Consider the following 13,379-nt stretch of genomic DNA (forward strand, 5'->3'; position numbering starts at 1 on the left):
CTCCTCTTCTGTTCACTACCTTCAAGGAAGTCTAGGAAACACCTCTTCAATCCACTGTCCAGTTTCCTCTTCCTATCAAGTGGAAATCCCCATCACATGCAGGCCGATGGTGCTATTCTAGTACTTAACTCTCCTGCAGGCTAGAAACATCAACTCTATCGTAGAATTTGAAGCAATTATCCACATCTATCAGCTATGCTCTCACTGTAGCACAGCTTTGTAGAGGCTCAGATTTCACCAGGACAACAGGAGAGAATGCAAGGTTTGGTGAATACCCAGGATAACAAACCGATGCAATCAATGGATGCTGGACGCAGTCAGAAAGGGTTGTTCCTTTTTGAAGGATTCTTTAAAAAACCAAAAACAACCCCTCCCCCTTTGCCTTCCCCCAGAACAACCTGTCACGAGATGTTTTCGGTGCCCGCTCACAACTGAAGTCCATGTTATCTGGGTCTTTTGCGAGTCACAAATATCAATACGCGTCTGATGGCGATAAGACGATCTTTAAGGGACGTCATAGCCAATATAGCCAGCTGAGCTCTGTTTTCCAGAGGCAACACTGCCAAGAGCCACCAGTACCAGGCAGGACCACTGGGGTTGCTCTGCAAAAGGGTGGAAAGACATGCCATCACGTATTCACCAGCACTGCCACATGAAGAACATCACCTTCCTTCCCACCTTCTACTTCTATTTGCTAAGAAAGTCGCCATAAAACAAACAGTTCAAACAACAACTAAACACCTAATTTCAGGTGCCCTCCTTGTCTATATGCACCATTAAGACCGATCTATTCAGGTATGAGCTTACACTGATTTGTTTGCCACTGATTGTTTTCCATGCTTCACGCTAATAGACTGAAATTAGGTAAACAAGAAGAGCTTAGAATGCCCAAAACCATGGCAAAAACCTGTCGGAAAATAGTCTTGTGTAAAAACTACATATAGAGAAAGTATGTATGAGTAGGAAGGTTTTATTACCTGTGGCTCTGGCTCTTTTCCTGGCATGGACCCAAAATGATTGAGAATCTGCGCTTTCATATTGTCTTTAAGAGATGTAAACCAGGCAACGGCTTGATCATAAACAGAGTCATGAAGGCGGACAAGTTCTTCATATTCCGGTCCTTCAACCTTATTGTTAAAAGAAGGGAGATGAACAAACCAGGTTTGATACCGTGAAGTCCATATGCTTCCCCAGAAGCAAGTAAAGCAAAATAACGCAGTGACTACAGCTGTTCAAATGTCCTTATCTAAGAAAATCGTACCCAAGTCTCAGATTTCAAACCTGTGATGCTGGAGGTTTTTTTTTTACCCTCCCCTAGGTGCTCTGAAGTGACATTTCTTGGAGCAGTTACTTCCTTGTTAACATCCATTTGTATGGCACAACAGAATATGCTCTCTAATCCCGGGACATTGTATTAATCATCTCAAACCCACAACCTTGATTCCTCGTCACAGAAGGACCTCTGAACATTATTGTATCGTCTGGCAAAACAAAAGAAACACTACTGCCACCGAGCACAGAGACAGGGGGTCTGCGGCATTTAGAGATCAGCAGTATTTTATAGAAGTGTTAAGGCCATGGTAGGACAGCCAAGGAGGAGGAGGAGGAGAAGGAGGAGGAGGGCAGACACCTGAGCAGGCAGGAAGCAGGGAAAGCAGATGCTTTCCCAATACCAGGAACGGCCATAAAAACAGACCCTCGCTGAGGCAAAGAGGGTTTTAGTTTCACAGGCATGACTATTAGCCATTAGGGAAAAGAAAAAAGCACAAGCAAAACCCATTACAAATTAGTGATTTCATCTTTTGTTTGGTGTTTTTGTTGTTGTTGTTGGGTTGTTTTTTGTGGGAGTTGGTTGTTTTTATCTTTTTGGTTTGGGTTTTTCTTCCTGTGATCTGTACACACCAATGGCGTGATTCACCTGTGCAACTCTGATGCATATCTGAGCTAGCTGCTCTGTATGCCCTTCACAGTCGAGGAGAAACAGCTCTAGAGGCCAATTAGTCTCATCTTAGAGCAGGTATCTAAGAGCAGATAAAATAGACAGTTTTGTACTGAGATTTCTCACCATCAGATATAACATGAACGTAGGGTACTGAAAACAGACGTCAGCCTCTCAAGTGAGACAAGGTAAATCTCACCCTAATTATGAAGAGGTGGGTCTCTGGCACCATCTACAAACCATGCCTGGACATCTGCATTCCACCACCCTCACTAGGGATTTAAACACAGCAGAGCCCTCACTCTGAGCTGACTACCTACCTACTACCTACTTTCACAGGGGGAGGCACCTCCACGTGATCTGCCTTTCCTGGCCTGGTGAACAACTGCATCATCCTGCACAGGTTAGAAAAGTCCTATTAAGACTTTATAGACTTGCACTTGAACTCTGAGAGCATGCTGAAGAGCTATATGACCAGACTGGACTTCATCAATTGGCATGAGATTACTACTAAACTCAGTGTTAAGAGGGATCAGGGTTTTATAGACATGCTCTAAAGATGATCCAAGAAGTCATCATTAAGCATGACCAAAAATCCACCCTTTGGCCAACACCCATCACAAGCACCTCACTTGACACAGGTTTTAGGAGAGGACTTGTTTTCAAAGACTACTCCCCTCTCTGCATTTCTCTGCCCTCAGCCAGTTCTGATGGATGCTTGTACAGGCATGGTTAACTACATGTCATGAAGATCTCATTTTAAGAGTGGACTCTCACTTTTGTTTGAGGACCTGTTCTGTAAACCAGAGCCTAGAGGTCATATGAAGTCTTCAAACTGTCAGTTCAGTGTAAGAAGAGACTAGTCAGTCCTCTAAAAACAGGGGCACATGTCCTTAGAAGGGTTCATGTCCATATCAGTTTTAAAACATTAACCTGACCTCATCTACACATCATGGCAGACCTCAGCACCTGAGTCTCAGAAGCTACTTTTGAGATCCATGAAGGGAGTGCAACACTTCAAGCAAAGATAATTACAAGGGCAGAAAGATAATTACAAGGGCAGAAAGGAAGAAAGGGAAGGAAGAGAGAAAGTTTGTTCCATCGTTTTCAAAACAGAGCTTTAGTATTTATAATTATATTGGTTTAAAAATAAGGCACAGCTAGCTTGAAATGCAACAAGGAAAGGCTATTTAAGTGAATCCAGCAATACATGGGTATGAATAACTTTGCACCATAGATCACCTTTTTATCTTCAAGATACTCGATGTTTGCTGTGTTATATCCATCTCGCTGGCCATGGCTTAAGACCCTAAAACGACGGACACCAACTGTATCAACAACTGAGCGTCCATCAGGAAAAAACTTTACGTCCCTGATCTCTAATATACAGCCATGATCTGCAAATCTGAAATGACAGAAGGGCATAAAAGTGGAAGTCATCAACAAGTGTTTATACACATCAGGACAAATACTGGGCCTAATTCACCACTTTTTATTTGAAATAGGATCCTGCTTTGGTGACAATACATTTCTGCTTATTCACATAAGCCACACAACCCCCACCCTTTCTGCCTTCCCTCAGAGGACCACGACAGTAGCATTTTCCGAGTATAAATATTTGGAGGAGGGAAGGGTTGGGAAGAGATGGGAAACTAAATGGAGTCTGTTTCACACTGGGAGTTGCCGACTGCTGGTGGCAAATTCACCTGGTTTGCAAAGAAAACAAGATGGGTAAAGATACCATAAAGAAGTCCAGAAACTGAGGAACAAATGCAGGGCTGGGAGGGCCATCCCCCTGTTCCGAGGTCTGAGCAGACGATTACAGGATTTAGAAGGAAAAGGCTTCTATATAGCAAGATTTTTCTTGCACTTGTATACTTTAAGTTAAAAAAAAAAAATCTTTACAAAAGCACAGTTGTATCTGTTATATTTAAAATAGGTACAGGTATTAATCATGTTCTAGAAACAAGCATGCGATAAATTTTTACTTAACATTATCAGGCTTACCTACTCTACATTTGTGCAGCAGTGAGTTCACTAGGGAGGCTGATTGCAGGCTCTGTACTCAGCCTACTGCTAAGCAGGAGAATGCGCTGTATCTAGTCTCGTCTCAAGATACCAAATCCCTGCAGGGTCTGATAAATGTTTCATCAGGGAAACACTCATTCTACCAGGGCTTGGCCATTTCTTACATCAGAGTGATGAAGAAACAGCGACACTATGGGGAAACGAGTCCTGTTTCTACTCTACCACAAATCATGGGTTTGGGAAGGGGGCAGAGCGGGAAAGCCGACTGCTGTGAACAACCGTTCTCTCCCAGCCATCGTACAAAACAAACTGAGGAAGAGCAAGAAGAGTACAGCTGCACATAGCTAAACCCTGGTGCTCTACAGTGGGATTACAAGCAGGTTTATTATAGCAATATTAGACTAAACGCTATTTAAACAGCTACATAACAGTTTTTTAAATTAAGGGTATTAGTGACAGTCATTCCGAGTTTAGAAATTAATGAGTAAGTGATGTGGAGGTTTTTTGTCATTCTTTGAGAAGTTACTTTTGGATAGAAAGTGACTTTAATCAAAGAGAGACAAGAAAGCACCTAGAGTCCAGTATAAAATGTACTGACACATTAGAAGTTTATAAACAATTCTTCTCCCAGTTTTAATTTAAAGTGGAGAAATAAACCAGAGCAAGGTGATGAATTAAACATGTCTTGTCACTGTGTTTTTCAAGTGAGGTATGAATCTCAGCCTTCCATATCCATGTCTTGGCAAATGAGGCAGAACAAGTTTCCCCACTTTTTCTATTCCCAGTTTATTTCGCAATTTTGAATAAACAGAACTTCTTTACTTGTGTAAGAAGCTACAACAGCCTGCCAGGTGTCTACAGATGAAGGCTTCCTGCACATCAGCTTTTGATTTAAGTAGAAGTCACCATGCTTAAAAAGTTTACTTCTTTCAGTAACTCAAAACAGACAGGATGTAAAAATCTAACCATACCAGTTGCATTTTAAAATACTCTTTATGACACTAATAAATCAATTCTTGTGTTTTGGGGATTGTAATCCCCCCTTGGCCCTCTGTATTAGTCCTGACTACAGTTAAGTTTGGCTCTTCCGCAAGCCTTCACAGATGTAAGGGCCGTTATCACTGATGTCCTACGGTCATTTTGTCCTCACTCTTACAAGTATTTTCTTCCAGAAAGTTGGTAACTGGCCTGGAAGGGATTGTGGAACATCAGCTGCTGTTGGAGTCTGAACTCCACCAATCACAGCACCAACAGCGTGCCAAACGGCATGAAGCACAGCCAGAGCTGACTCAAAGCTGTAGCATCTCCTGCATTCTTACTGCCACCTTACAGTCCAGTCTGGGAGGAAAAAAAAAAAACACACAACAACAAAAACAAACAAATAAACACAAAAAAAACACTAAAACCAAACCCTGAACTGGACAAGGAAAGGCTGCCGAGTCCTGGTATTAGTGTCCTCCTCTCAGCTCCAGTGATTATCACCTACAAAAATGCTGCTCCTGAGGATGCCTGTCTAATATGTTCTTAAAAGCTCCCACACTAATCATCCATTCTACAGTCTGCATCACTGCAACACGTTTTCTGAAGTCAGTAACTATCTATTACATCTTGTAAGGCAGATCTTTAAGACCACCTCATTTTTTCCCCACGAGCATCTTCTTATACCCTTCACTTAAAAAACTATCACCTGTAAAAGACTTAAAAACCTAAAGGTTTTCATCTAATGATTAGCATTCAGTCTCCACATAGGGAGCTGGAAACACATCAGTGTCAGGATTCACAAAAATGAATTAAAGGTAAGATCATATAGAAAGACAATGTAACCGACTCACTGCAGATGGCTTAGACATTGCAACACAGCAATAAAGACAAACATCAAAATTGAACATTCAGCAGCAGAACAGGCTTCTCAGTCAAGGGTATACTTTATCTCATTCAAATGATACCACCTATGTAGGAAAACTATGTAGGTTCGTTTTTTTTTTAATATTATTTCTGTTTTTTAAAACTGAGCAGACAGAGGAGCGACCTCATCCAGACAGTCAGCTTTCACTAGAACAAACAGGCTAGAAAGCTTTCCAACCACACAGACAATTAAGTGCTATTTTTGGAGCCTGTAGTAGCAGGGATGAGTTGTATTCTTGCTCTACATCCAACAGGGGAGCAATAAAAATTACATCTTTGTGTCAAAAGGAATGTTTAATATACAAAAGTAAAAAGCCAGCCACTTCAGTACTGGCTCACACAGGACTGGAAGGAATGGCAGTGGTTTGGAGAGACAAGTATACTGTGCTGTAGTACTCCATGAGCGTCACAACAGCCTCTGCAACAACAGGACATTTGCAGCTCATCTCCTTACCCTTTTAATTCGTCAGCTAAGCACATGCCAAACTGCTTGGTACCAGTTTCCATGCATCTTCTTATCATTAGACGATAACGAGGTTCAAAGACATGGAGTGGGCAAGGGATGGTAGGGAAGGCCATGGTACATACGAAGATGGGAACATCTTTATTCAAACTGCAAGATAACGGTTTAAAAAAAAATTGTTCAGCTTTTTTCTGGGTACTGTTATATTCAGCATAAACCCTTAATACAACACTGAGTCCAGTGGTTTCTTTAGACTCATTCTTTGTATATATGCATCTGGTCAAAGTTAGTCATTTTTACAAGACAAACGTATTTCAGGACTCCTTCTGTTAGTACATTAAAGAAACAATCTCTCTAATCTACTTTCATAGAGGAAAAGTCAGGAAATAATAGCCAATTTCCCAAATATGTGTATATCAATACTTAAATACAAGTAGTAAGATTTTGGTGTTAACCATTTATAGCAATACAGTACATTCAAAGCAAGGTGGTATGGAGTTCCCAAGCTCAGTAAAGCCCTTTAATTTTGAAGAAGCCCACTAATCCTCATATTTTCTCAGGCTTAATTGCATGTTTTATTTTCCTTCTTAGCTGAGTTGTAGCATAAGATTCACAAGTCACCAACAACACTGAATCCTTGAACTTCTCCTGACTTGAAGTATAACCCATCTATAATTGGACTTTTACTCCCAGAAAACCTCCATTATAACTTTTAAAGCTATTATATTGTTTCAGAGGAAGAAGCAATTATCTTTAAGAATACCGTGTGCCTCTACCATCCAAGCACATTGTTTCTTGTTTATCTGCAAAAATCATGTTGAAATACAAAATATCTAGCAGGTTCATTTACAAATTCATTAATTTCATGCATTTTCACAAGCAAATGAAGCTTCTTCAAGTAATTTAGATTAAAAATACGTTTATAACAGCTGTCAGCAGCAAAATGAGAGCCTACTTTGACAATTCCTTCATTTCTTCCTCGTAAACTTTCTTCCTTTCAGATAATTCCTCTGGCAAGTAACGGACTATCAGCTCTTCTGTAAGGACGGTCTTCTTGTAAGTTCTGCTTGCCAGAAACTGCAAAGAAGAGACAACTCCTAAGTTTGGTAACAAGAACCCAGCTAACATCTCTTCCTCCCAACCCATCCTCTTTCCTAAGGCCAAACAGCACGTTAGGACTGTACTGATTCCTCCTCCTTTCCAGCCTTCAGGCATCAAAACTCTCACTTTAGGATACGAGGGTCACTCCAGTGCCCATTTAACTATAACCTTGTGCCTTTTTTTTTGGCAGAAGTTATACTACCAACAAGAAAAGGCACTCCCTCCTCACTTTTGCAGAAGATATAGATATTATTTTCACCTAAAGCTGCCAGGTTACTGCTCCCCAAGTATTCCATGTACAAGACACATTATATCTGCTGGAGAAGAAGTTCTGACCAAGGAGCAACCATTCCTCATCCACTGCAGATAGAGATACAGGCTGTAGAGGTGGTAGGAATCAGGCTATGATTGGGACTCCCAAGGCATAAGCCTGGTGTGACACTGGAATCCTCATTTACTTTCAGCACCAGCAAACCATGCGTGTCTTCCAAGGAATTACAAAATATACTCTGGAGCTAATGAGGTCTGTGCACAGCTTGATGCTGTGGGTACTCTACTGTGTTGTTTGGTCTGCAAGTAGAGCACAGAAAAACCCCACATACGTGCTTTAGGAAGAATGTAGCTTTGTATTTTTTTGTTAACTAGGGCAAGGACATACTTACTTCTGACAGCTTTTCTTTGCAGAGCGGGCAATGTGGATTATGATCAAGGCAACGCTCAAGGCATTTGAGGCAAAAGGTGTGTCCACAGGGAGTGGTAACAGGTTCGTAGAACAACCTGAACATAAAAAACACGGAAAAAAACCCCTAAGCTGCCAACACAAACAATGCAGATTCCCAAACTGTGGAAAGAAGTGACTAGATCCAGCCACCTCTTCTCTTCCTGCTTTTGTACAAATCACAGGTGACAGTTTTAGCTAAGGATATAAAAAACAGTTTCCATTTTTAGAAGTGGTGAACAATGGAGAAAACCACATATAATGGAGAAAAACACATCTGTAAAGATTCACCAGATGCAAGGTTCAGGAAGAAGGAACAGAGCAATGATTTAGACATTCTTTGGCAGCTTTCCCTTCTGACACCATAAAACCTTTTTTTCAGAAGCTAGAAAGGTTTTCCAATCTTAATCCCAGGTCAATGCAGTCGTACCTCATGCAGAGGGAACACTCAAAGTCCGATGCATCCACCAGAGTTGTTGGTACCTCTCCTGAAGTGATGACGGTGTTTTCAGGTAAAGGATCTGCATCTAAGTATAGTTAAGAAGATGATTACAGTAAATACTTAAGTATTACTGCATTTTCAGCTGCTGTTTAAGTTGTTTTTCCGTAAAGAACCTAATTCCGCTCTCTTATTTTTTGATGTTTTGTTCCAAGCAAACATATTTTGCCTTTAAGTTTTAGACTTTCTGGCAGGAAATCTCTTGGAGAGCAGAGGATGATGTCTATGGCCAGAGAAAGCACTTTACAGCTGAATATCCATTATTTGCTTTTCCAAAAATGGTTGGGTTCTGTTTTTTTTAAAGTCTAGTTTTCAAAATACTCTGCTATTGCTTTCCCACCACCATCACCACTCCCACATCAGCCCGGCCAGATGTTTTTAAAGTACATTAAGTCCAGAATTTAATTTGTTTACACACAGTCAAACTATTTCACCAGTGTTTATTATAGATTTCTCAGCAGGGGTAATTTTTCTTACAAGTATTAAAAAAGCTTACGCTCTTCTAGACTAGGCTGCTGTGGAAATCCCAAGTTTCAGACAGCTTAAAGTTTAAGGACTACTGGAGCTGCATTAGCTAACAGGGATTTCACTAGCTCAGCACTCTGAAAACATGACAACGAAACACTTCTCGTAAAATTCTGCCACCCTGTTTTCTGGAGGGTGGGTAAGTATCCCTGTAGTTAAGAGGCTTAAAGGGTACGGGCTTCAAACTTCACAGCAGCAGCATTTAAGCTCAAGGGCTATCAGCTCGAGCTTCTGAAGACATTTATACCAGCAGATTCCGCAACTTCTTTTACAATCTGCATCTTTGTTGCTCAGCGATGAGATGCAACAGAGCCAGGAATGCTGCCTCCACGTCCTTTTTATTAACCAAATTCTTGACCATTAAAAACAAGCACTCAGCTTTTTATGTTAGGCTAAAACACAGGGATGTTTTGTTAAAGGATAACTTATGCTCGGCATCTGGTTTATCTCGAGCACAGACAGGATAGGGGAGAGGGCACTGGTGTGCGGTCTACAAAGAAAAACAGCGTTATCTTTAACCTACATCTCAAATGCTAGCATTTAGTAATAGCAAGAATCTAACTGTGTTAATTTCTGCAAATAGTAACACGGCACCGGGATCTAGCACAGACCAGAAATTAATGGTTACGGGTAAAACGCGGTCTATGGCCTTCACTGTGAAGATACAGGTGGGTCAGATTGCACAATCTATTTACGGAGTTTGCAGTTCACAGACAAGTACAGGGTTTTTCCCCTTCACGGCAATGTGATCAGAAACTGGCCAGACACTGATCATTTGCAGAGGTGGCAGAGAGCCAGCAGCACTTCCAAGACTTTAATATTTCAAAGCACAAGTCAGATTTGTCAAGAAGGTGGTGTTTGGTGGGGTTTTTTTCTTTTAAGGGAAAAAATGCACACTAATATAGAAGCCCCTTTTATACCAATTATGTCATTACTCAGTGTAATATATTGCCTTCAGCGTTTTTATCCCAGGGTACTAAAACCACTCTGGAGGTCTTTGCTGAATGCTTGAGAAGCATACCAATTGTAAGCACAGCTATCAAGTGACAGAAAACTGGGGGGGCTTATTACCCTTCAAAAGGCTTCTTTGTTTGCTTGGAAAGTTTCATGTAAAGTTGCATGTGACTGTTTCTGGCGACAGCTAAAGATTAGTTTCCAGGCTTACTGCATCTTTCCTTCATATAGAAAGACAATGAAGTTGAGCTATACCTCTGAGACCTAGAAAATGGAAATGGCACCAGCAACACAAAGACTAAACTGTTAGTCGGTTACACACTGGAAATGGCCCATTTGAGAAAGAAAAATACAGTGCTCACTGAATGCATTGAAACTGCTCTGGAATAAAGTAAATAGGTTGTTAGGGCAGAAACATCAGATAACAAAATACTATTCCAGTCCCTGTAGGGAATGTTGCATTGGCACCTAAAAAACAGAAGGAGGAAAAAAGTAGTTTATCATTTTTAAGTATGTGCAAAAGAAATCTCCTTTCTAAGCCGCAACACAAACCTTTTTTAGGAATCTTATTGGGGACATCCAAGCTTTGTAAATCCCTCATATCACTGGATAGTTTTCTTTTTAAGCCAACCCCAGGTAAACTGGAGAGAATAGCTCCCAAAGACTTCTTGTTGTCTTCAAAATAGAGATCCAGAACATGATGGGAAACAGGAGAATCAGTACTTCTAAATACATCAGATTCTTGGGATGGGGTTTTTGTTAACCTGAACACAGTATCCTAAAAATTAAGAACAGTTATATACAGCATGAGACAATTTTGCTTTGTTTTTTTTCTCATTAGTTGTATACATCAGCAACAGACCAATGTTCCTTCAATGAGCTTTGCAAGGGAGAAAGGTCCGTATCAAAGGCAGCCACTCTCCACTTGCATGAAATAAGGACCAAACAAGTATTATCAACCCCCACATGAAGGCACCACATTGTTTTCTGAAGAAAAAGTTTCATTCTCTTATTTTCCTGAGGAAGCGCGTCCCAGTGAGAGATCCAATAGCAATGGAGAAAACAGGCTTACCATGAAAGTAACTGCAGACAAAGACAATGTCACACAGATCAGACAGATCCTTGTGTTACTTTTGGTATTTTTATGTTGAATGCTCTTTACTTTACCTTTGAGGACCCAGCAATAGAGCTATCTTCTGCAGCTGACTGTGTGTTTATGCTACTCAGAAACGCAGGTTTCAATCTTGTATGGGATGTTCGACTAGAGAAAGGTGCTGTTAGACTATCATGCACATTTTCAAAGGCTGGGAAAAACATCTCACACATTATCTAGTCAATTAGAGAGAAAAAAAGAAAAAATAATAGTAATTATGACACAGATATATATGTTTGTACAAACACAGATACACAAACTGCACAGCTTCTGGATGCCAAGAAGCTTGCAACAACCAGGATATCCTGCGTTCCCCAATGCCCATAGGGAACTTGAATGGCAGTCCCCACCACAACCACAGACACATCTCAAGGTGTTCTTTGGATGCCCACCTCCCTCCCCGAAGCTCTCTGCTCCCCAGGAGCACCCGGGGCAGCAGTCTGTTCCATCCTTCTCCTGCCTCCGCCCCTCTCCACTCTGACCCTCAGACCCCTGCCTCCAGAAGACTTCAGACCATGCTCTCCTATCAAAACTGGTTAACAGAGATGTGTTTCAGTTCTCCTCATCCCCTGCATCTATCTCCTCTATGCTCAAGCAGATTCCACCTCTACCTGAAAGTTGTGTAGAGCCCGTTCCCTCTCTCATCAGTCCCCACCAAGTGCCTTGCCAAATCCCTGCTTCTTTTTATAAGAAGCTGCCTGTATGGACAGTCATGGAGAACCTGACAACGGTGGGTTAGCAGTAAGTGTGTCCCTTATGGGAAGTTATACAAACTGCTACAGAGACCACAGGATTCTTGCAGGAGACAGGGCAGCACACAGCTCCCTCTTCTCAACCCTCTGCCACTTCCCACTTAAAAGTGTTTTTCTGATGGGCACTAAAATTAGCTTCCTCAAGCCTACGAAATTCAGGTGTACCCAAATCCAGCAAGTCTAATCTACAAACAGCAGAAGCCAGACCTACAGATTTGCAGTGGAATCCAAAAATATACAATCCCTCTTGTTGAGGCATCAACCAAACCCTAGAGGTGCCTCGCACAGCATAATGCTAATGAGGTTTACTGAAGAACCTACTGAATCAAATTATCCTTTGGCTGTTTACCATCACCTGAAATAACAAGGATTTTACTTAGCTGCAGGAGTAAGAGCAGCGTGATGGCCAAGAAGCGTCCAGTAAATACATTTTATACCTTTTGGGCTTCTTTCTTCATTGAGCTCCATTCAGGATTTAAGGCAACACAATAGAGAAACTCCTTCAATGCTTCCTCAGTCCTTTCCAATCCAGAAAGAGCTTTTGCTTTCACATAATGGCCCTGTTCACACAAAGGAAACGTACAAATCTAGAGATCATTTCTGAAATGGCAGCAAGAATCCAGCAAACAAACTTGGAAGTTCACGCCATTCTGCAAGTGAAGAATAAGACGCTTTTTGGGTAACAACCTCTTTGGTCTACACAACCAAAGGAAAGTCAGTCCCTTTTGCTGAAAGAAAATCCCCCAGGAACCCACTGCTGCATCACCCCCTGCCAAAGACACTGCTCCTTTCCTTGGGGGAAAGGACACAGAACAAGGAGGGGTATTTGTCTCCCCAGGGACTGAGACCACCACACAGCCACAGGGCTCGATACCCCAGAGAACCGTTTCATATACCAGGGAAGACTTAATAGTAATGATGTTGCATGGGAAAGGCCGTGGCACAGGGGCGCATGAGGTGGCAGCTGAGGGAGCAAAAAATTGTAGGTTCAGGACACTCCCACTTCTCCTGGGTGTCTTACCAGGACAGAGATGATTTCTCACCTATTTCACTCAGCTAGAAGAGACCAACAACTTTATGAATGTAGGGAAACTTACCAATGCTTAGCCTAAGACCTTTTCATCCATCCTACCTCAACCATGTCCTAGAGTAACACATTCATGGCCAACAGGTAGGGTAGTCAGCTTGGGGACAAATCCTACTCTACTGGTTACTAGTAGCAAGCGAGGAATGCCTCACCCCTGAATTTCCCCGCGGATATCAATTTGCAGTTCAAATCTGACCATGGAAATTACTTCCTTAACGATGAAAGGAAACTAAGCGTGCATTTAAACATTTGCCT

General features: G+C 41.6%; 1 protein-coding gene across 1 annotated transcript in view; it reads right to left on the bottom strand.

The window, feature by feature from the left end:
* Positions 1-410: 410 nt before the first annotated feature.
* The window catches only part of LONRF2 (LON peptidase N-terminal domain and ring finger 2), a 34,804-nt gene continuing 21,835 nt past the window's right edge, over positions 411-13,379 (bottom strand). Inside the window, exons 3-12 of the mRNA XM_086610031.1 lie at positions 12,475-12,597; positions 11,300-11,461; positions 10,685-10,910; positions 8,585-8,681; positions 8,099-8,213; positions 7,291-7,412; positions 6,327-6,485; positions 3,182-3,344; positions 978-1,127; positions 411-602 (exon numbers count right to left, since the gene is read on the bottom strand). Of these exons, the coding sequence (XP_086466157.1) occupies positions 444-602; positions 978-1,127; positions 3,182-3,344; positions 6,327-6,485; positions 7,291-7,412; positions 8,099-8,213; positions 8,585-8,681; positions 10,685-10,910; positions 11,300-11,461; positions 12,475-12,597 (1,476 nt within the window). The 3' untranslated portion in view covers positions 411-443. The remainder of the gene's footprint in view (positions 603-977; positions 1,128-3,181; positions 3,345-6,326; positions 6,486-7,290; positions 7,413-8,098; positions 8,214-8,584; positions 8,682-10,684; positions 10,911-11,299; positions 11,462-12,474; positions 12,598-13,379) is intronic.

Source organism: Tauraco erythrolophus, chromosome 1 (assembly GCF_009769465.1).
Source record: "Tauraco erythrolophus isolate bTauEry1 chromosome 1, bTauEry1.pri, whole genome shotgun sequence".
Taxonomy (NCBI): Eukaryota; Metazoa; Chordata; class Aves; order Musophagiformes; family Musophagidae; genus Tauraco; species Tauraco erythrolophus.